This window comes from Mustela erminea, chromosome 4 (genome assembly GCF_009829155.1).
Source record: "Mustela erminea isolate mMusErm1 chromosome 4, mMusErm1.Pri, whole genome shotgun sequence".
Taxonomy (NCBI): domain Eukaryota; kingdom Metazoa; phylum Chordata; class Mammalia; order Carnivora; family Mustelidae; genus Mustela; species Mustela erminea.
Window position 1 is genome coordinate 65,611,785 of NC_045617.1, and position 25,559 is coordinate 65,637,343.

The following is a 25,559-nucleotide window of genomic DNA, read 5'->3' on the forward strand; positions in this document are numbered from 1 at the left end:
ATAAAAGGCAGCCTAGGGAACACAGTCAATGATATTGTAATAATGTTGTATGATGACAGATGGTAGCTACACTTGGGGTGAGCACAACATAATGTACAGAGAAGCTGAATCATTGTGTTTTTCATCTGAAGTTAATGTAACATTGTGTGTCAGTCGTACTCAAATAAAATAATTAAAACAGCCTTCCTCCCCAAACGACTACAAATTAAGGCTTACTATTTAAGAGAATCTCCCTCTAAGAATAAGGAGAAAGAAGCAGTTATAAGAGGCATCAAGTCTGTTGGGGAATTCTTTTTTAAAAGTTTCTTTTCCCAAAATTTATCGTTTCACAGAGTGAGGTCAGCAAGTAGACTAAGAAGGGAATCAACACTGCTCACTTTATGTAATTTTTAAAAATATGCTTGGCTTTTTGTGAATCAGTTTGATTCATTATATTTAAAAAGTAAAATCCTTTGTAACTCATCATCCTTTATACATTACTTGTGCAATAAGAGCTAATTTCTCTTCCACTTCCTCTTTCTTTTGGTATCAGCTCATTATACCTAAGACAGACACAGGTCTTGCTATATACCCTTGGATATAGTTATATGAGTTTCTGAGGTCAGTTTGGGCTTAAGAGAAATCTTATGACTAAATTTTAAAAAGGATGGATTTGGGAGGGTGGAGTTTTAAACATATGTCCTAAGGATAAAGGGAAGAAGAAAGTAACATTGGTTACAATTTGATGCTTAACTCAATTGCCCATGTTTGCCTTCTCTGAGGGAATGAATACTCAGTACTCAGTGTAGCCAACCCTGCAGGACATCTTTATTTACCTTCATATCCAACACGAACCATTCCCCTCAACCCAGAAATGATTCTCTGTAAGACCTACACAAGACAGTCATTGCTCCCACTTAAAACTGCATTGAATTCGTGTTTCAGAGTAATTCAAGGTGAATTTTACACTTATATCTCATTGAATGTAATGAGCCAGAAGCACAACTTTGGTGAGGATGGCTTACATCTGAAAGTTATGAACTACACAGCTTAACTCATACACTTGAAGTATTATTCATAATGATCTGGGGACGCACCAGCGGGAGAGACAGAAACGGCAAACGGTGTCCCTGGCTAGTGACCCTCTTCCATATTCTGTCTCCACTGTGTGGAGCCAGAGCACTGTGGCATGTAAGTGGGAAAAGAGGGAACTCTTGGGGGTTACAGTGAGCCCCAAACTTCACAACTTAAAACCATGGATGTCTCTGGTTGGCCTCCCTTAGGGATCTCAGTTCTGAGGTGGCATAAAGACTGGACCTGAAGGGTTGGCAATGTTTGGTTTGGTTTTCTTGTTTGGAAATTCTGATTTATTAATAAAAATGTGGTAACATTACCTGCAAAAATACAAATGATGCTTATGACTGGCAACACTTAGAAAACTTAATAGTCCCTTAAAATAACAGAGTCTATCTTTTACTGTTGGAGAGCAAAATTTTCTCAAGAAATGTTTTAGGAAGTCATAAGTGCATGATCACAGTTTCCTCTCAAAGGAAGCAACAAATACTTCAGATAATGGTGAAGAGGTGTTTTGTTGTTGTGTGAGTATAAATTCCCGTTCTTGATGAAATATAAGATATGCTCTCATTTACAGTGAGTCACATGTTCATAACTTGATTTTCTCTTATTTTAAGGGAATAAACCATTTGACTTCAGTTCTCTTATTATCTTGTACCATATTGCTGTGAAATGATGGCCCCCGGGTACACCTGGGTACACCAGGGGTACAACCTGTTAATGGTGGGTTATGCATGTGTATTGATACCCATAATAATTTAATAATTTCATTTTCTACTCTCCTTCATCTAAGATTTCAAAGAACTTTGCAAATGTTTCAGTTAAATGTTGTAACAATCCTCTTAAAAAGATAAGCAGGAAAAAGTCTAAACCTTCTTAGATGCAAGTTCCTTGAGGGCACAATTTTCACTATGTGACTATATCAAGCTTTCTAGGCATGGTATGATTTTTGACACCACATAACCATCTACCATCCATTTTAAAGGTAAAATGCATGAATGTTCTTTCTATTCCATCTTTACTTTTCCTGTGTCCTCAAACTAATAAAAACTTCCATTCTCATAATGACTTTATATTATTTAGTTCTATATCACTAAGAAAATAGAAATCTAATAAACTAATGAAATCTGCAGGCTTAATAATATACTGCTGTTACCAAGACTATTTGTATTTTGAAAGAGATATTGTGCCTTAATTTGCTTAGAATAAATGATCTAATTATGTAGGTGTTTAGGATAGATTCCACCTGTCATATATTTAAGTGCTCAATTAATTATAATTGTTATGATAGTAATAGTCATATGGAACTCGTTAATAAAGTATATTTCTAGTTTTTGAATATTGTATAATCAGGCAGATTCACTGGGGATGCATTTCATGGCCAGGAAGGTGTTCCGGCAGCTATACAAAACATTCCATGTAATCTAGAAGAGATGGGAAGATGACTGGCCTTACTTTAGGGAAGAGAGATCTATACGCAGTAGTAGACGGTCTGCTGCCATCCCTGTCCTTGCTATAAACTAAACAAGTAACTCACAGGGAAACCAGGACAAAGGAGAATTCAGGCAAAATAGATGATGCTCATGTGCTTAAAATGATTATGGGTTAAAAAAATTGATTGAAATTACTAGATTACTATAATTACTATAATCATATAATATTTTAATAGTATTAGGTACCCTATTTGAAAATTTACTTCAATTTATTATCTTCATCTATAAAATGAAGATAATAACAGCACCAGCTTCATCCTATTGCTGAAAAAATTAAATGGGTTAATTGATGAATAGATTTGATGTGATGGTGGAATGTTTTCCCAAATCCAACATTGGGATATAATGGCTGGACAAAGAATTTTTTTCTGCTTATCTGTCTGTCTGTCTATCTATCTATCTATCTCATAAGAAATAAGGGATATTTGAAATGGCCGTATGGATGCCATGCTATGTTTCTTGTTATGTATTTCCAATAAAATACTCATTTAACAGGGGATATAGCCACCATCTTAACTAAAATGAAAACATATAAGAACTGCAACAAAGGTTTAAAACACTATTACAAAAAAATGAGGAGGATCAAGAGGTTGGGAAATATGGTATCTGTTTTTGTTAGTTTTTGGTTTTTATGTTTTTGGTTATTTTTCAAGCCATGAGCAATCTTTGGTTACTATTATCCGATTATCTTAGGTTACACATTACCAAGACCATCCCATGCCTCTATCTTGCTGATTTTTGAGTCATCTCACTAATAACCTAGGCTGTCAACCTATGAGCTAGCCAGAGAAAATGGAAGAGCTAGAATGAATCCTTTTGTTCTTTGCTAATGAGTATTTTTCAAGATTGGAATGGACAACGGTAAGATTTTTGTGAGTCAAATTTAGGGATTTTTCTTTATCCAAGCTACTGTTTTATTTTATTTGAATAATTAACCCAAAGCTTAATAGACATAGCTTAGTGATTTAAATAAGCTTAAATACTATACCTAAACCTTTACAGTTTAAAAACATTTATGTTATGATTTGGACAATTCCTTACTTGGAGGTGAAGTACATCTCTTATATTCTCTTTACTAGCTTTCTAACTTATAAAATGAGGAAAATCATATCAACTTCATTTCTTAACTGAATATTATATATTTAAAGATTTGTGAAAGGTGTTGATGATAGATCATCCCACAAGAACAAATGATTTTTCATTACAATGTTGCAATTCTGTTACAAAGGCAATGCCAGTAATTGTGCTAACTTTAAATTAGTTCATATGTATATTTCTCCCAGGCTCTAGTAAGAGCTTTGTGCTGTGATGTAAATTCTTAATAGTTTACTTACTTACCATTCTGGTTTAGGAATTACAGTGTGATTCCTTTTTTTTTTTTTTAAAGATTTTATTTGTTTGATAGATAGAGATCACAAGTAGGCAGAGAGGTAGGCAGAGAGAGAGGGAATCAGGCTCCCTGCCAAGCAGGGAGCCCGATGTGGGGCTCAATTCCAGGACCCTGAGATCATGACCTGAGTCAAAGGCAGAGGCTTAACCCACTGAGCCACCCAGGCACCCCAACAGTGTGATTCTTATTTTTCATCACATTTGCCTCAATACAAGGCACCCAATTCTATGTTATGCCGACGATCCAAGAGTAATTCTGACAGACTAAGAAGCATGGTTCTTGACTTATTGACAGTTAATAAAATCTAAACCTTTTTATCATCAAGTGTTCCACATATAAATGTACTATCCCTGTCTATACACCTATTAAAAAAACCCATAGGCCTCTGTAATATGCAACAAAAGACTGTCAGTAAGGCTACAGAGCAACAGGAAGTCCACGTGACATCAACATACTTAATATATATAAAATGAGAAGCCTTCTTACCTAGCATGCAAACACATTTGACATTCTGATCAGGGTTTTCAAACAAGATTTCGCCACACCTCTGAAAGAGAAGGAAAGCCATAATTATTTTAAGATCTTATATTAGTGTTCCCAAGACAATGTGTCTTCATAACTGGACATCACCATAACTTCACTTTACTTTTCATGTTTTGCTTGGTTAATTAAGTCGAGGGATTTGTGTCACAAGCAGAGAATTTCCTGGTAGTAAATGTTTAGGAGGTAAGTTGGGATAAATTGTTCCTTCATGCCTCATGAGTCTGCCCGGGGCTGATTTTGTGTGCTCTTCTGAGGAGTTGTGAGTTGTGGCCAGAGATGAATTAGGTGTCTAATGTTTTCTATTTCAGTGGAAGACATGTAATCTTTAGATCTAATACTCTGAGGTTAATCACTCTCAAAATTGGTCCTTATTCAGACTGAAATTATTCTAAACTACCCACTCTGCAATCAAACACAGATATTGTAGGCACAAAACTAAGTGGCCTATACTGAACTCTCTGAACCTGAAGGAAACAAATAAGGAAATGATGAAAAAGTGGCCCTCGTGATGCTCTTCCTGAACTCACAGACTCATGGAAATAGCAACTTTCTTATCTATATCTTAGTTTCAACTTGCTTGTTAAAAGTTTTGTGCAAGGTGAACTCTGGAGATAACCATCAGCTATTGAGAATGGACTACATTTATGTATATGACTGAAAAATGGTTAGTACCTGAATATGTAAATAAATCCTCTAAAACTGAGAAGAAAACAGCACATAATTCAATAGCAAAATGGATGAAGGTATGAGCAATGCATGGAAGGGGGGATCCAAATGGTCAATAAACACAGAAAATAAATTCAACCACACTAATAACCAAGAACCAGCAAATTAAAGGTAAAATGAGGACTATTTTGAATTCATCTGTGTGGCAAAACTTACGGGTCTGGTAAGAACAATTGTTACCAAGAATGTAGGGAAAGGGTACTCTCACATACTGGGGTTTGGAATATAAAATGATAGAACTACTTCAGAGAAAAATTGGCAAAATATAGTAAAGTTGAAATGTGCATATCCAATGACATAGCAAGTCATCTTCTAGACCAATGACTGGAGAAATTTACTTAAACAACTTTAACGTCCAGCTACAAAACAGATAAATATATTTTTCATACATTGGAATGCTATACAGTAGTTAAAATGAATGAACTAGGGTTATGTATATTTTATTTGGGGGAGGATTATACATATTTTAAAAACAAATTATATATGTGTGACATGTACATGTGAATGTATAATAATAAAGTTATATAATGATAATGCTCCAATTATGTGAAATATATAGTGTTCAAATCATGCAAAGACATAAAATTTTCAAATCATATAAAACATATAAAAACTGTCTCCAATTTATATGAAGTTGAAGATATCTAAAAATAGTACATATTGTTTGTAGACATATTAATTTACAGAAAAAGCATAAAAATAGGCAATGAATAAGGAAGCTCAAAATCAGGGTAGGGGGATGATACATGGAGCATATATGTTGTCACTCATAATTATGAAATCCTGTGGTACTAAGGAGGGCAGGTTGAGAGGGGAATTGACAACTCGATCACATACGTTCAAACTAATTAATTTTCTGGGGTGACCTACATCAGAGACATGGACATTTGGCTCAGGGAAGGAAGCCAGTTGCTCTGGTGAATCAAGAGAATGGAATGGCAGAGCAGGGAGGTTGGATGTGCCTGAACGTTGCAAGAGGGCAGTGAATATTAGGCGGAGAGTCTGTATCATGAGCTTTTTTTCCTGGCTACTCTGCTGACCTAAATATCATGTGATATTTATCACGCTATTTAATCTCTCCATGCTTCATTTCTTTGGAAGTAACATGGGGATGCTGGTATACGCCACAAAGTCAGATCAGAGAGCAAATGTGAGGATTAACAACCCGTGGAGTCTGATCCAACCATCTGTTCCTGTTTTGTTTGTGTTTTGGCAAAGGTTAAACCCATTCAAATTGCTAGGATGCATTTCCGCATTACCTCCTTTTTCAAGGGGTATTTTTATGACCCGAAAGAGTTAATAGTTATTTTTAAAGGAAAGAGCAGAGGTTTCTAAAAATGTTCTCAACTTCTTGGCAAAAACCAAAGTGCTAAGGGGCCCTATCAATCCATATCCTGGGTCCTAGAAGGAAACAACTCTGGAGTGCTCCTTTACCCTTTGTTAATGTCCAAGCCCCCACATGTGCTGGGATTGAAGAGCTTCCATTCTTTCACTACAGGGGCTGGAAGCAGATGGTTGGTGGAGGTCGTATGATTTCCCATCGCCATCCAAACTCAAAGGCAATCTTATATATGCTCCTAAAGAGGCAGGTGGGGATGGGTGTGGGTGTGACTGGTGCCATGGGGGTCTTGCTGTCTTTCCTAGACATAAACAAATCCAGAATAAGTTTCTATAAGTCCTGAAACATGCATTCCTTAACAGTCATGGCCCGCCTGGGCTCACTGACCACACAGCTAGTGACTGAGCAGCAGGAGCAGGTGTGATGGCTCTTCTTTTTTTTTTTTTTTTTAAAGATTTTATTTATTTATTTGACAGAGAGAAATCACAAGTAGATGGAGAGGCAGGCAGAGAGAGAGAGAGGGAGGCAGGCTCCCTGCCGAGCAGAGAGCCCGATGCGGGACTCGATCCCAGGACCCTGAGATCATGACCTGAGCCGAAGGCAGCGGCTTAACCCACTGAGCCACCCAGGCGCCCCTGTGATGGCTCTTCTGATGACCACCGGACCATCCTCTTCCGTGTCTTCATCTCCCTGGCTGTCTGGGGAATGGGTGAGGCACCTCTAACTACTTCTTTAATTGCTCTGCTTCATAAAGTTACCTAATGGTGGTAACAGATTTTAAAGCAATGCCCAGGAGGGGATCTGATTGTTCTCGGGACTTGAAAGAAACCGGATTCTTTCCAGTGCTTTTTCTCATTGATGCTAGTGTTTACAGGGCCTTGGCTGCCACACTCATGCTTACTATGCAACCTAGGACAATGACCCAGTTTAAGAGATTAATTGGGCTAAGCCACAGAGTCTGAGTCTCAGAAAACCGCAGGATCTTCCATAAGGCAAGATCTCATGCCCTGTTGGGTTCTCAGGTGCTGCAGCTGTCTCCTTATGGCTCTACCTGGTCCTGGATGCTGGGATTTCCCATCTAAGCTCCTTGCTGCTGCATGATCCTGACTTTGACCTGGTTCTGATGCCAGGCTTCTACCTACTTCTCAAAATCCCATTTCTCCACAGGATCTCCATCTTTTTTTTTTTTTTTTTTCCTGATATCCTAATACCAGCTCTTCTTGTTCTGTCCATCTCTTCCAGCCAACACTACCCCAAATAATAGGGCATAATTATCGAAATCTCTATCCAAGGAGCTAGAGCCCTGCTGGCAACAGAAATCCTCTTGGCATATGTTCTTCTAAGCACAGAGGATATGCTGCACATTAACTCCTGTTTGAATGCTTGTTGCCCTCAAAAACATGAAGATTCAAACCACTTTCATTGTTAGTGCTCCCAACGTGCCTCCTTATTACAGTCTTGTTTCCTGTGGGCTCAGTTGGTTAAGCATCTACCTTCTGCTCAGGTCATGATCTCAAGGTCCTGGATCAAGCCCTGCATCAGGCTCCCTGCTCAGCAGGGATCTGCTTCTCCCTCTCATTCTCCCTCTGTGCACTCTCTCTCTCTCTCTCAAATAAATAAATAAAATAAAATAAAAAATCCTGATGCCTTATACTTACCAGGCCCTTAAAAAAAGATTTGTGGATCTTTTTTAGATTAGAATAGATTAGAATAGCTAATTTAGATTAGCTAGTAGTAATAGATAATTTAGATTAGAATCTAAATCTAATTTAGATTAGAATTAGATTAGAATAGCTGACATCCTGACATCCATTTAGCCCATACTCTGGGCTAAGTAAGCATTGTTCTAAGTGCTGCACATCTCTCATCCTATCCTTTTGTGATACTCTTTTAAGAGAATAGAAAATTGAGGCCAAGAGAGTACCACTCACTACAGAATACTCCACTACAGTGAATGACAGAATGAAAGCTGACAGCTTACCTGACGGTTGATGGGCAGACACAGATTCTTTAATGTTGTTGGACTATTGTTGGACCCCTCTCTGTCTTGGTCTAGTAGACCATGTCCATTGACATCCCCTCCCCTCACTCAGCCACTAGCTTTTTGCCTGGGTTTTAATCTATCAGAGCATAGGTTTTTGTACTAGATTGATCTAAGTTCAAATCCTGTTGTTGCCATCACTTACCAACTATATTATTATGGAGGATTTATTTAGTTTTGTCAAACTTGCATTCTCATTTGTAAAACAAGGCAATCTTGTCTACATCTTAGTATCATTATGTTTAGTTTTAATTCATTGTGAATAAGAATGTACTAATTTAAAGTACTGTAGATGAGATTGTAATACAAAAATATAAATGAATAAATATAATTTATTCATTAAGTTTTAATTCTCATTATTATGAGGATTAAAAATGAATATTTCTAATCTAAAAATTCAGAATAGTTAGCAATTTGGTTGCTAATTCCTATATATTAAAAAATTTCTATATTATATCTAAAATTTGCCGTTTAGTCAGGAAGACAAACATGGATGACCTACATTATCTATGTAATATAAATATATAAAATACTATATCTTAGTATTTTAAATTAAAAATATTTTCCATTAGTTAAATCATGTTTCTGCAAAATGTGCAAAAAATATATTTTGCTTATGTGAACTATATTTTTTCATTACTTTCATAATAAAATTAGTTATGAAAAATTGATATTAGGTGTGATTTTTACAAATCACACTAAAGTATTCAAAAACTCTTTTTCTTAAGGGAAATTTATATCTGAAATGAATACTTAAATAATGATAATAGCAACTAATATACTCAAAAGAAAGAAAAAAACACTTAAAAAAGAAATAAAAAAACATTAAAGATAGTGAAAAGTTCATACATTATTCAACTGGCAGCACTCTGTCATTCTTAATTCAGTTACTATTTTTCCTGCTTCGAATAAAACTTCATACTCTTTGTATTTTTCTGGATTTTTCCTATCATTTGAATATATTAGTCTCTCAGCAGGCCACCAGCAATTGATCTTTTTAGGGCAGGTGTCTTAATATCTTTGGATGGGAGGAAACATTAGCAAACAAAACCCAAAACTGAAGTCCTCAATGCTTGGGGTGGTTTGCCAGCTGAGGCAATATCTATTTTCTGCAAGTAGGTAATGTTAAATGCTATCAGCAAATAATTAAAAGGCTGTGCTTCCTTGATTATTTTCTTCCCATCGTTGTAGCTATTTTTTTTTTTTTAAGTAGAAAGACATTTAATACATGAAATTAGGTGCTCAGAAGCTCACTAAAGGCTATATGCTAGGCATCTAGAAATGAGTCTCGATAATGCAGAATTGGCTCATGAGGGGAACTGATGGTGGGCCACAACTGGGAGCGTGGAGAAGTAAGGGGCATCACTGGAATTGTTAACTTCAAGAGTACAACATCATGGCAATGATTCAAAGATTAGAAAGCTATTGGCTTGATTGCCTTTTGATACCCATGGAGCTAGTAACTGAATGCTGGATCCTTCAGAAATGCAGAAAAACCCAACATGCCCATGACTGTGCTTGATAGAGCATTAAACAAAACAACATGAAGAGCTCTAGCATATGACTAGACCTATCCCAGGGGGGAAAAAAAAATCAAAACTGAGTTTACCGAGCTGAAGAAGTGTTAACCGTGGTTGCTTTCTGGTGGTCAATGAAGCACCTTTCATCTGTGTCAGGAGCAAGAAAGCCAGCCGGGAGTAGGCAAGCCTCAGCACAGCCTGACTTCACCTCACCCTCACCCCATCTCTGAGTGCTCTGATTCTGCAAATTTGCCATCCAAGAATTTCTCTAGTGAGGCTTTCAGTAATCAAGGCAAATGCCTGTATGCTGACGCATCTGTTTTATTTGTTCACCTCTGAACCTCTAAGTGTCTAGCATGATGACTGGTGCATGATGGGCACTCCTGATGTTAATTAAATGAATGAATGAATATTTCTTTAATGCAGTTCTGTGGGACATGCTTGGAATTTGAGATTATCTGGGGTAGGATGAAAGGAATTTTTTTCTGGACTCTTACGTATACACACACCAGTAAGTGTTGCTGTTAGATGCAGCCACACGATGGGGAGCTATGTGTGGTGATGAAGGGGGAAACCCAACATTGAGAAGGCATTTCATAATATCTGGGTCACTTCCCATCTCACATTTTCCCCCAACAATAAACAGAATGTTACTAATCAAAACCAGATTCCAGAAGACAAGCCTAGAGAGAAAATGGTCTAAAAAGATAGCTTCTGTTAAGAAACTGAACTCCCAAATTCTAACAAGGGCGTGGAAGCTTGGAACCCCATTGTCTATCAAATGAGTGAATGAATGAATGAATGAATGAACGCATGCCTGAATATTCAAAATGACGTCATTATTGAGTGCGTACTCTCTGTGTAGGTGTGGTACCATGAATATAAATACAAAATCAAATGAGTCTTAGGAACACCAAATGTCCTCAGGAAGTTTATACGTCAGTCTGAAACCAGAACATAGGAGACCATGGGCATCCTCAGTGGTGGGCTCCCTAGTGCTGCCTGGGGCTAACATAGAATCCTTCCAAAATGAGACAGGTCTGATAGGAAGGAGTTGGCTGGCAAAGGTGAGGACAGAGGCAGCTGCTCGTGCAAAGTCCTGACACCCTGCTGGGACCCTTCCAGTAGCTGCCCATGAGGAGAGCAAAACTGGTGGGTCAGGTTAGAGGGCTTAATCAAAGTGGTAGTCACAGGCGGGACAGGAGGTAAGTATGGGCCAACAGGGATTATAAAAATTCTGAGCTTGCTTAGAGAGTCTGAGTTGGCTTTTGAAGAATCAGATGCTTAAAAAATTCTTTTAGCATTGTAACATAATTACAATATGGTGGTCCCAGATATCTCTCACCAATAGTATTGATTACAATGTTTTGTCCCTTTCTATTTCCAAGAGGGTACCAAGTCTGCGGAATTCCTTATTCTTTTTTCTTGAATTATTACACAGAATGACTACAGCCAAAAGAACAGTCCCTAACCATTCAGTCAAAACCTCATGTGAGGCCGACTGTCGCTACTGGTGAAGCCATTAGCACTTAGAGTTGAGTACATCACAATTTCCCTTGCTCTCACAGGGTGAGTTTCCAAGGTCTCCTACTTTACGGTGGCACAAGTTCCATCTACCGTGTGGGTGGCATAGCCAGGCCTCAATCTCTAAACATTGTGGCAGCCCTTGGCTTTCTGGTGTCAGAGGATGGCAGATTTGGAACTGGGGCTGATTTCAGCTTAAGCTCATGTTTTCCTTTCTAAGTTTTTCCAGTGAAAGAGCAGATTTCCATCCCATTGCAGGCTGTTAAAACGTCAGACTAATAAGTTTTCAACAATCTGTCAGTGCAGATCTCCAGCAACACCCGGCACTGTCTTTGAATTGGGGCCTCATTGTCCAATCCAACTTCAGCCAGTCAAAATACGAGACACAACAGCAAAAGGAAAAAAAGATAACCACCTCGAGCGGAGCAGAAACTCTTTTAACAAATCCATTGTTGCCAATAGTCAATAGCAAATCTGTGGGCTACATAACCTGAGGTGACCCCTCAGGCAGGGCCATCCCTCATAAACCTCTAATTAGCTACGGTTAGGAGTGACTTGAAAGATATTAATGCTATTGCTATTGGAAAATGAGCCTACCAAGCTTTTAACAGCTTTGTTTTCTCCTTCAGTCAAAGAACAAAATGTTAGCTCAATGGCGTATGCTTTCTATTAGAGAAGTGCCAGCAGCAGCAATCTCCAGAGAGTCTCTCAGCATTTTATTACACACCCCTATTTTTAAATGTTTAAAAACTACTTATTATGAACCAAAACTTGGAAAACCTGGTTTCTGCCCAAGAGTAATTTTTTGTTGTTGTTATTAAGCAAACATCCAGAATTCAGAACCGTGTTTTCTGTCCTCTCAGCCACGGACAGTAGAGGGCACTAGAAAGGTTGTCCATCTAATGTCGGGTTGGATCCCCACTTAAGGAGATCCTGGGGTCAAAGGATGCACAGGTTCAGAATTGTCCTGTGTTGTGTTGTGCTCTCCAGTATTTGCAGAATTTCTCCATGCACTTTTATGCTTGAGTTCCATTGCACATATCGAAATTCACATTGAATATCACATTTTTCATTGCATAAAACAATGGCTATAGCTTTTGGTCCAGCACAATTTTAGCAGAATCTGTACCTGCAAAGGCTGATGGCTTGTGGAATGTAACGAGGATATCTCTCTAATGCACCCAGCCATAGCAACTAAGTGGACATCTGGGTCCAAGGCAGTTTGGGGATAATTTTGGAATGGTCTCTGAGAATTCCCCTATATCAGACACAAAAACCTATGCCACAAACACTTATAAAATCAGAAAAAATTATATCAGAATTTTGCAACACAATTTCATCTTTTGTTTTTCTTCTTGGAGTCATAGGTGTTCATAGGTAGCTACAGTTAACTTCTGTGAAGGCATAAATATTTAATTTTTACATAGTGAGTTTTTAAGAGTGAAGTCCGTAGATCTTCTGTGTCAGAGAAAGCAGCAAGCAGTATAGAAAGAGAACAGCATTGCTGTTCATAGTGGAAAGAAATTAGAGCATCTGGATCCAAATCCCAAATTTAATCCCTCCTTAGCTGTGTGATCTTGGAAATCCTACTTATCTTTCTGAACCTCTTTGAAGAAGGAGAAGGAATGACAATGGTCACTCTTTTACTGAAACAATTAAGGTAATATGTGTGAAAGCATTTTATGTACTCTGAAACCTGTAATGGGGCCTGGTGTGTACGTTGTTTTGTGGAAGGAAGGAGGTGGAAGGTGCAGAGGGCCATTTCATGGGGTTGTCTAAAAGGAAGAAAACACAGCTCTACTGTGTAAGAGGGGAAAAATTGTCTCCTCCCATGATGGAGAGCACTCGCCCCTTAGAGGGTAACCTGCAAAGCCAGAGTCGTCTTGAGAACAGAAGTTGGCAGGGCAAGATTGAAGTGGTAAGGCCAGGCTGGGCAGAGTAGCAGATTTTGAGAACGCATTAGATGCGAGAGGAAACAGAGTCTCATGTGAGGGGCAGAGGAAAAAGGCAGGAAAAGTCATGGCTCGGTAGCATGGACAGGGCAGCTCCAGTACCAGAAACATGCACTGCCAATCTGGGAGGGATCTGGGAAAGCACTGTGGCCAACCAGTCACTTTCTAGATGTAGTAAACAAACAAGGCCAATGAAGTTAGGTGACTTTCCCTTTCAAAAGGTCTTACGATGATCAGAATATGAACTCTTGAGTTGAGAGCAAGACTCCAGCGTTTACCAGATGCATAACCCTGGACAAGTTACTCAGTAGTTCTTTGCCTCAAAAATTTCCTCATACGTCAAACGTAGATATTACTACTGCCTACACCATGGGTTCATCTTGAGGATCACATGAGAATTGATATACGTAAACCAACTAGAATAGTGCCTGGAAAAAGTAAGTACCCAATAAATTATTATTACTTTCAAGAATATACAATTATTTGTAAGCAGAGAAGCCATGAAAACCATGGCTTTTCCAGCTGCCATCCAGTGTTAGTCCATGTTACCCCCTTAATTTGGACATTGAGTCATTGCCCTGGGTAGCCTCAAGGCGCCTGAAGCACGCATAAAGGGACAGACACCTGCAGTACCTGTTAGATGGGGGCGGCCAACAAATATTTGTTTAATGAATGAATGGGAAATCAGAGGGCAAAGAGCAGGTTGAAAACTGGACTAATCCTTCCAAGAAAATTATCTCCAGTTGCTGTAAAGGAAGGATGTCAAGGTTTAATGTCTCACTTTAGTTGAATATTTCATTCAAAATATTCATTCAGCAAACCTTCATTGAGGGCTTCCCAGTGCAGCAGACGTAATTATCTGTATTTGGCTGTTTATGCTGAATTTATTTATTAAATTCAGTAGAAACTATTTCTATTTTGATTATATTATTCTCAGATAATTCTTGTGTGTTTAAAGTCCTAGTTAAAGAGAATTAAGCAGACTCTTTGTATAGTGGACACTTTGACTTTAGGAGGTTCCTATATTTGGTGCCCAGAGACTGACTGATTGTGCCTGATGCACCCTTTTACTTGGTGTTGAGGAATGGGAGGAACACAAGTGGTTTTGAGAAGGAGGTTTCTCATAGGTGCTCAGCTACACTGGCCACATCTTGATGGGTGCAGAAGAGTTCCTGAATGATGTATTCTGATTGGATAAGGAAGAGAAAAACTAACATTGAACTAGTCCTCAGTGGGAGTTGAAGACACAAGATAAGCTAGAAGGGTATTTATTCTGGGTAATAAACTATGGGCACAAAAACCTAAAGGTGGCTGAGTAAATGAAGGAAGTTAGGAATGGTCCAGATAATCAGAACTAACAAGTGAGAGACATGAGGCAGGGGAAGCTGGTAAGGACCAGATCACACATGGCCCTGTGGGACTTCATTTAGTGATTGGACATGAGCCTGGGTTCTGTAGGCCCTGGATCTGAACAAAGTTACTACAGGTCACAGGCCATCTGTTCAAGGCAGTAGAGAAATCCCAAAAGTGTTTAGAAATCTTTTGTGATGGGAATACCATACAGCCGCCACGTTTGCTGACTGATGTTGCTCCTCACCACACTTGGCTGTATCTTTAGTGGGAAAAGAGTTCTGCTTATACCGTCTTATACTTGAGTGATTAATGACATCATCTTCATTATCCCTAATACTCACAGTTTTGGCAAACAACAAAGTTAAGGACCACCACCACAACTCTTCACTCTTTCTGACTCTCCAGCATTACCACTCACACAGGGTGTTCACAATCAGATTTCTTTAGATTTAGTGTAATCCATATGGCCATTACAAAGGATAGTTCATGGAAATAAGAATGCAGCTTGTCAAATTTCCAAATCTAGCATGAATACTTTACAAAGAGCAGGACCTTTCAAGTCATGCATAGGGTGAAGACTGAGAACACAGTGAAGGGGTGATTAGTAGCCAAGTCCATGGATTCCCCAAAGATGGTGGAACTATGGTCCTGTAACCAAAATCTTTCCTAAAACTTGAGATGGAATCTCCTTCTAGACACTACTGGGAAAGCACGCTGTACTCCAAGAAAATCATTCCATTATTCTACTGTCACCTTCGGAGTGAAAATCAAACCCAAACAGGACTCTGTGTTCCTACCCTTCAGACTGATATAACATGCAACCTGTCCCTCTGCTGCCCCTGGAAGACTGATGTTGCAAGTCCTTGAAACAATCGCCTATTTGTCTGACCTGTGTTGCCCATAATGTACTCAAAATTGCTAAACTCCAGCCATCTGGCTGAAGCATCCAAGCTTTAGACATTGGTTTTCTTGATTTACACTGCAATTTCCAAGCTACTTTATATGACCCTATAGACAGCAAAAACTTCATAGATAATATCAGCAGTACCTCCAAATCATGGTACAGACATGGTGATTCAGAGATTATGGGACCTCATCCAGCCTGTAACTGAATGAATATTTACACAAGACAAAGGAGTACTTACAATGTGCTTTTGCTGCTCAGTGCAGTAATGCTCCTGTACATAAACCAACAATTAAATGTAATCTTATACACTTATAGTTTTAAAAGAAATTCAAACCAGTCCTTGGAATTAAATAACCCCAGTGCTAGAGAAAATGACTTCCAGAACATGAAGCCTCACATGCAAACACAGGGCCTCTGAGCCACAAAGGAACAAACACTTTTCCACAGGGATAAGGGCTTGTTGTATAACTACTTGTGAGGTCAAAGATCCAGATGTTCCCACAGACAATCAAAAAACCATTACTGGTCAAACTGTATTGACCATGTCCATATGGACAGCTCTGAGACATGCATTTGGCCTCGGGAAGGAGAATTCTGTAAGTTCTACTGGCAATCAATGGCAACTTCAAACCAGAGCTGGAAAATCCAATATCTTGGAGAAACAACTGACAGGTCTTAAAAGCTACAAGTAAAAATGAAAATAGTGTCTATTTTGCTAACAGTTGTATTCTGCTTTGGTATAGCTTACTAATCCCCACAACATACTTGGATAAAAGCAGTATTAAAAAGTCACCTCCTGTTGGATCTTTCTCATTTCATGAAGGTGGAGACTTCCTGTCTAATCTACTGCTATGCCCCAGCACCTAGATCATTTGTCACACCCTAGACTGTCAATAAATATTGCTTGAAATAAAGAAAGAATGGATGATATGGGCCTAAAATATACCCAATCCATTCATTACTATATGGCAGTCAAGTCAAAAGTCCGTGAGATGGTGAAAATTCAAATTAAAAGAGAAGAAAAGTGAGTACAATTGTACATAAAATTTAAATAAGATCATATTGCAAGCTTTGATGGCATTACTCCTTTAAGAAGTTGGCATCTGGTGGGGGGGGGTGCAGTGAATCTACCATGAATGTTTAAGTGGAGCCCAACCCAAAGGCAAAGATTTCTTCAAGTATTATATGGTTGAAACATAATTTTCCCTGAAAAGCAGGACTCATATATACACTTCATTTTTCAACCAGCAGCTCTTTCCACTGATGAATGTCCCTAAAATTAAACAACAGACAAAATTTGTTTTTAAATCTTCTTGGTCAGGGTCCATATCAAGGAGTAGAAGCCATCTCACTAGTAAATGTTTGAAGGGTTAAACCAGCCATGTGTTTCAGATGTCGAAGGAGAAAAATTGTATAAAGGTCACGGGGATTACTTGAGATAGTAGGTGCTATGTTGTTGATGGCCTAAAATTCTCATCCTATTCACTTTATGGCCTCAAAACCCTCTTTAGCCTTCTTAAAAGTAGAGATGATCATTATTCTGAGATTTCATTATTATCAATGAACTTCTGGAATCCTGAAGATCATGCTTTATCAGTAAACTGCCTGCACAGCTGACATTGTAATGGGACATATATTCATCTACTATTAATGCTTGTTAATTAATTAATGCTTAGCGAACTAGTAGATTTTTGCTTATATTGAATCTTTTTAACCTGATGACATAAAGCTCCTTGTGTTTTCTGTAAAGCAAGAAAGAAATTGAACACAAAACAACAAATAATTTTAGAAGTAAAATCATGCTTATAGGTTCATTGTATTGATTTACTATCCTTAAATTTCAAAAGGCTGGGCTACTTAGGGATAGGACTATGTCTTAGCTTTGAATTCTAGTATCAAGCAGGTTGTTTGTCATAAAGCAAGTGCATAATAAATGTTTTCATGCATGGGTGAGTGAAGAAAATATCATATACCGAGGAATCTGATCATTAGTTAAACAAATTCTACTACACTCAAACATGTCAATACAATAACCTTTCTAGTTATCACTGTGAGGATGAAATGTGTGTGTGTGTGTGTGTGTCTTTCTTTCACACACACACACACACACACACACACATGCACGGGCGCACACACATGATGCATATTACAGAACTGCTGTCTATTATGCTGTAGGTTTGGTGGTTAAGAATTCAAGCTCCTGTCTATACTCTCATTAACTGTGAGTTTGAATCCCAGCCCCACCATTTCCTAGCAGTTTGACCTTAGAAATTGACTTATTCCTTCTCTCAAAGCCTCTCTTTCCTCATCTGAAAAACTGAGACAACACAGAGGTGTTAAGAGATTAAATGAGATAACCCACACGAGGTTCTTAGTGCAGTGCCCAGTACATAGGAGGAAGTAGACAGTGTGTGCCTCTGTAACTATGGTACCTTTACACTGTGGCCTTCATCAGAGTCAAGAGAACAGAAGAGGAAAAGTCTTGTTTGGACAAGTCTGGACATCATGCCACTTTGCCCTCCGATCAAAGTGAATCTTTCCTGTGCTCGTTTTTTTCCCACACGTTCAGTATTTTTTTTTTTAATTTTAAAATTTTAAAAAATTTTATTTACTTATTTGCCAGAGAGGGACAGGAAGAGAGCACAATTAGAGGGAGAGGTAGGCAGAGGGAGAAGCAGGTTCCCTGCTGAGCAAGAGGCTCACTCCCAGGACCCTGGGATCATGACCAGAGCGAAAGGCAGATGCTTAACTGACTGAGCCACCCAGGTGTCCCTTCTTCTGTATTTTTGAGGAAGTACAAAGAAGGGGTGGCAGAGAGCTTGGTCTTTGGAATCCAGCAGCTTGTGGATGGCATTTACCAGCCACGTGCCCTCCGGACCCGAGGATTCAACATTACGGGTAAAGTTCCCAGCTCCATGGTGTTACTCTATGCACATGTGCGTCTATGCAGCTGTGTAGCCACTTGTCCTTCAGTATTCACCCTCTTTTCTCCATGTGTTCACCATATTATTCAAGGGCCAGGTAACATGGTGATCCTTTATGAAGCTTTTCTGATACTTTTTGAGCTGAAGTTAACCTTTTTTCTTCCTTGAATGTCTTATAATTCTTATAGCAGCTTTCCATTTTCTTGTTCACATTTTCACTTCTTTGTCTATTAGACCATGAAGTCTTTAAGGCCTGAATCCAGATTTGCTTTAAATATTCCATATATTTCCCCTTCAGCCTCTGAAATAGTGTCTCTCTGTGTGTGTGTGCATGTGTGTGTGTGTGAGAGAGAGAGAGAGAGTGTGGTCATGAAAAAAAAGAACACGGACCTGTTTTTAAAAACCTTGTTACAATCCTGCCTTATTGTACAAAGATTTGGGGGTAGATGTAGATTATTTTTTGTGCACATATGTTCAATGTTTATGAACATATGCAGATCACCACCCCCATACACACACCTACATACACATACATTGCAAAGTGTATTAAACCAAGCTTAAAGTCTGGAATTAAAACCTCAGAATGTTCCAAAAAATAACATTTAGTTATTTTGCTAATAACCTCACTGTAGAACAAAGTTCTTCGTGTTGAAATCTTCTATTTACTCTGAAGTTATTAAGACAGGAGACATTCTCTTGTGACACTTCCTGTAATATATTTCGTTGTTATGATTCCAGGAAAAAATTTTGATCAGTGTTACTCATTTATTACAAACGAAAATATTAAGCATTTGGAATCAAGGAAGTAATATTCAGTTGTTTTCTTGGCCTGCCACCATTCATACCTTTCACATTCATCGTTGCCAACGTTCCTTTAGAGCTAGCTCTCTGTTAGTGAAACATTTCTTCATCTAAATCCCAAGAGTAAATCTTTTTTGTTTGTTTGTTTTCAAAGTGAATAATCTTGATGTTGGATAGCATTCTGGATTTCATCTGTACAAAAAGGTCATCAGTCCTTCTGATACTATCGCCCATATCAGATCATGGAAGATTATTCTTTTAAGAGAGCACTTAGTTGAATAAGGAAGTAAAATTATGGAATTTGTCTCAAAACAAAGTTCTAAAACCAGGATCTGATTTTGAGTATCTTTACATTAACTACTCATTAGGTGTATGTGTTAGTTACGTAAAATATTTACAAAGTCTTATTTTATTTTCAGATTTTAGACCCCTCAGTGGCTTTTGCTACCTAAAAAGGAAAAGCAATATCTTTTCTGAATGTTAATGTGCAAAACCTTTAATGTAAGGCAAATTTTAAGGAAGATAAAATATCAGCCAACCTATTAACAGCCGATGTTTCAAACATGTGGTTAGGTGAGTTGGCAAAAATGCTTCTGCATAAGGAAACTATTTTGATGATCAGAATAAGAAAGCCAAAGAGCCCTGGCAAATGATACTTTTAAAACATGAAATATAACACACACTTTCAATTACATATGTAACTCCAAGTGGCCCCAGAAATCGTACAGTGGATGATAAAGTAAATGTAAATTAAAGTCTTGGTCATGCACACACCACTCACATATCTGGAAGGCGAATAGCCTGAAAATAATTTTTATGACATTTTTTATTTCTGCCTTGTTTTCTCGTTCAGTTGCATAGGCCAGAATCGTCAGTGTCTTCTTTGATTTCTTTCTTACTCTTGCTACCTCCCACTCCTACTTCCCTCAGCCTCAGAATAATTTAATGATTTTTCAAGTCTTTTCGCTTCTACTCAAATCCATCTACCTTTCCCTTTCCCGCTGCCAGCACCCCAGTTCCAGCCCTCTCATCATGCACTTTGATTTCTGCACAGCTGCCTAATAAATCCTCCCTTCTTAGTATTCTCATTGTCACATCACAGCCAGAATGGTCTACAGTCTGAGTCAGTCATTTCCCTGCTCAGAAGACTTTCATGTCTCCCCTTCCCCCAAAATAACCCAGAATTCTTAGTCTGGCACAGAAGGTCTTGCATCTCCCGGCTTTTGCTCCCTACACTGCTGTCGGCTTACCGAGCTACTGTCCTACAGCTTCACTATTTCCATGTACTGTACGCCCCTGCACCTTCACCAAAGGTTCCTCCTTATCTTCTTTCACCTTACAGCGTGGACACCATCTGCCCCTCCTGGAGGCCTTCTTCAACCTCTAAGGTTCTGCAGACTGCCTCTTCTGAATACCATGGTGGCACTCAGGATAGACCTCTATGAAAGCACTTACACGCTGAGGTAGTTCCCTAGACTAAAAGGCAGGTAAGTCCCCTAATTTATCTTCAGCTACAGTGTCTCATACTTAATTGGCACTTAATAAATGTTTGTTGAATGAAGGAAGGAAAGAAGGAAACAGGGGTGAAAGACATGTGACTCTAGTAGAACAAAAGAGAAGTCTCACAAAGTCTACATAGTCATCCAGGAGTAAGTAAAAACAGTGCTGGGTGTCCCAAGTATGAGAACACCTGGATTCAAAACAGCAATAAAACAAAAAAATAAAAATCGTTGACACTCTTTTGATACTGGAGTTCTAGTCTTGCGGGAGAACAAAGAGCTTTGGAGTAAAGTAAGGCAGAGGCATTGCATAATAATTGTCTGTTATTAGCACGAATGAGTGGTATAGGAAAAGAACAGAATTCAATGTAAGGGGATTAGTTTTATTCTTGGACCTCTACTTTTTGTGTAAACAGGGAGACATATTCTTTATGATCTGCTGGCATTCTGAAGTTTAGATGTATCAAAGAGAAAAAAAAAATCCCACAATCAAATTTCAAGATTAAATGTCTCCTTTCTCTGTACCAACATACTAATATAGTTTGGGGCCCATATTGTATGTAACTAAACATATGGCTGAAAAATTGCATAAGACATTAAAAATGTTTATGAGAAGAAAGATCTAATCATTTGCAAGTTTTTAACACTTACAATTATTATGCTGATTTTATGGTTATTTTATAGTTTTTGAACTAAACCCTATTTTCTTGCTTACTCTCAATCCAAAAGAGATAAGGACATTTTATTTGTTTTGGAAAAATAAATTCAATAAATAAAAAGATAAACTTTCTTTTTGAGGTGAGTTCATTCAAAATGGCTGAAATTTAAAACCCAAATTCAATTTTAAGCAGTGACAGTGGCCAATGCATGTAAAAAAATTCCACCTGCCCACCCAGATCCAGCTTAAAGACCACCTCCCCTGTGAACCATCTCCACCCCGTCACATTGCTTTGCTTGCCGTATGTGACATCACTCTTCCCTTCTCCAAATCTTTACACCAATTTACCTCTTTGTATGATCAGCATTTTTTATATTAATGGTTCATTACTCTTGTTTAGATTTTAAGCTCCTTAAAGGATGAAAACATTTCTCCTCTTTGGATCCCCAACATAGCCTAGATAACACAATTACTTCTTAAATTAAAGCTCTGACAAATAGAAATAACAAACATGTATTTTTTTGCTATTGTGTATTTCAGTTCATTACCAAAAACAAACACTTGTAATATTTAAGGCATTTAGAAGCATGAAAACTTGACAAACGATAACATTTATCTTGTGAGAATCCCTTTCCATGCAGCCTTATTTTTCTCTCGCTTCCCAGTATGATTCCTAGATCCCACTGATGTAATATTCTCCATATGTGTGTGCTTATTCATATCCACTTCTGTGCATTTGTCCAAGATGCACTCTTACTTCATCAAACCTCAATAATGTAAGACCATCGCACATTTCACTTGCTCACCTGTTTTCCTCCAAGATGGCTTTCATAATTAATTCCTCTTAATTGGGGTCAGTTTTCCAAATTGCCTATCTCAATATATATTTTATTTTATATACTTTTTGTATATAAAGATAATCTGCATTTTTCTTTAAAAATGTTATATGTAAGATGCATTGATTATCAAGTTCTAGTTGGCATACAAGTCATCTGATGTGTCTGTTGAAATGGGTAGTCCTGGGTTCTACCATGACAGAGAAAAAATAGAAGGACCTAGGAATTTAAACATCTAAAAATCACCTCTGGTGGTGCTGATGCTAATGTCCTTTAGTGTTACCTTGGAAAACAGGAGAGTTGGACCAGATGTTTTTCAAACCCTTCTGGACCTATTTTTTTTTTCTTTTGTGATTTTTCTTCCAAACATAGTCTAATAGTGAGCAAAGAGTACACTTCCAACCAGCTCCAAGTGCCAGGAGTATAAGAACCTTACATCGCAGGTCCAGCTTGATGACCTTAGGTAAGTCCCTCACCACTGACCATCCTTCCACCTTGAAATTATTTGAATTTATTCCTATAGCTCTTGTGTACTTCCTTTCATAGACTTGGTCACAAGCAAAGTAAGTCAAGAATATAGAAGGGCAGTCTTGCTAGAACGATACTATTCTCTATGGAGTTAGCCCTTTATTGACTATTATTTTGACTTTTTTCTTAAGATAACCTCATTCAAGAAAAATAATGGAATTAAGAAAACAAATTTGAAAACTACTCTGCAATGGCTAGATTTATAATCGGCAGACTTCATGCATGTTTAACAAAAAGAGAATTTTCCAGTAATTCTGTGAGGCATTATTCATTGTCAGCTTTTACACTTCAAAAAAATAGTCAAAATATACTATGAACTAAATTTTCTCCTTTCAAGATAAGCACAAATAAGCATAGCTAACCTTATGGACCACAGGAATTACTGCATCTTTATAAATATACTGAAAATAGTTGTTTAAAAATATAATGTGACTCAGAATAGCACTCTGTACTATAGATTGTAGCCTAGAGAAATGGTCTAGAACTAAAACCTCATTCTACCTCAGCAAGATAGGAACTTTTCAAAAGTATACTCTATTTAAAATTGATGGACACACAAACCACCAAAATCAGGAAAAGTCCAAGTAAGGCCAGTCTTTCCATCTGGATGTAATATACTCCTGTGGAATGATAACAAAATATTGGTTTGGGTTTATATTTTGTATGTGTTTTATTTGATATTTCACTGCTCTATGGGGACCTTTCTGTTAGTTTATTAAGAAATACCCAGTGTTGACATTCAATTCACTATTAAAAAAAAATCTTTTTAGTAGCTTGCTTCTAGCAAGTAGAAATTTTCTTCTTTTGAGAATTTGGTTTTTAGTCATTGACAGAAGTTGAATGGCATGTAAGCAACAGGATTGGAAACCCAGAAGGACATATTCAGATTTAAATAACTATAACCCATGTCCATGATTAAACAACTTTTTAGTTTCTATACATAGCTGGTAGAATAGCACATTGACAGAGAATCCCTCTTCTGAATACACATGCACATGAGCGTGCACACACACAAACACATACAACACATAAATAGAAAAAGAAAGAAGGCAATACCTTCTCTCTGATAGACACTCTCCTGCACTTTTCATTCATTATCTTAGAATGACTTTATCTTTATGCATGCGCTAGGATTTGTGACTTGTGTGCTCGTTTCCAAAATTCACAAGTCAATTAAAAAAATCTAAATAATTTACTCTGAACAGTAAATGGAAAGTCAGCTGCTTTTTGGTAAGAATGGTTGGCCATCATTTCTCAGACCCAGCAGTCTGTCTCAGGATCCAGCTTAATGACTTCATAGGCAGCATTCTGAGAGATATTTTAAGACTGGCTCGCAACACGGGCCCTCAATGGGCTTCTTGATAGGTAGACTCATTGACTCAGAGTAGAAACTAATTAACATTTCAGATCCCACCCCACATCCCCAGACTAATTCAGACTTGCTGAATTAGTCTCCACACTGTCAGGCGCACAAGAGTCTGAGAACTGTTACTCTAAATCAAAGAGAGAAGGAACAAAGCTAAAGTGGTTGATACATATATTTGACTAATAAACCTAACTACCCATGACGATTCTTCTAAAGCAGTAACTTTCAAATAGATTTTGTGGAACCATGTGCTTCTCAGATTTATTTCACTTCAGGGACAGTACTGATTACTTGACAAACATTTCAATTAAATATTTTTAAGAAGTTAAAAATGTAATAAAAATATGCACAATTAAATAGTTCTTTAACAATTTTGATAGAACAGATCACTGTCAAGCTACTTGTTACCTTAAGAATAGAGTGTCTCCTGTCATCTCTGGCCTTATACTTGAACTTCTCATGACTATATCCTTGACTGGAGCAATGATGGTTCTTGCAGGTCTGTGAGTGTCTGTTCACACGAAATAAACCAAGCAGGTACATTGGAATGGCTTCTCTGTATCTCACTCAGTCAATGCCAGGTAAATTCAGGCACATTTGCTCAACATATGCTTTTGACATGGAATAAGTGACTGAATACTAGTGATTTATCAGAGACCAGTGTTACACATTAGAACTATAATTCAAGCCACATATGTAATTTTAAGTTTTCTAGCAGCCAGCTTATAAAAAGGAAAATAGGAAAAACCAAAACTGAAAAAAGAAAAAGGAAGCAGTGAAGTTAATTTATTAGCATATTTCACTTAACCCAAGATATCTAAAATATTATTTCAGCATTAAATTAATGATGAAATATGTTAAATTTTTTGTACCAAATGCTCTGAATCCGGTGTATATTTTATGCTTACAGCAAATCTCAATCAGGAGCCATATATGGATAGCATAGTTACAGCTAAAACTTGTACGTGAACTAGTAGGTGCTTTTTTGTCTTTGTTTGTATTTCCCTTAATCTCATTGTAAGTTTTATGTATCCTTGAATTAATTTTTGTATTGATAGTTTTTTAAAAAAAATATGATATAACAAGACTTTTATATTGGAAATAGG

The 25,559-nt window shown here is 37.7% G+C and overlaps 1 protein-coding gene across 1 annotated transcript in view; it reads right to left on the reverse strand.

The window, feature by feature from the left end:
- Positions 1-25,559, reverse strand: part of PDE7B (phosphodiesterase 7B) — a 310,619-nt gene that overhangs the window by 203,366 nt on the left and 81,694 nt on the right. The window contains exon 2 of the mRNA XM_032339434.1: positions 4,423-4,483. Coding sequence (XP_032195325.1) covers positions 4,423-4,483 — 61 coding nt within the window. The remainder of the gene's footprint in view (positions 1-4,422; positions 4,484-25,559) is intronic.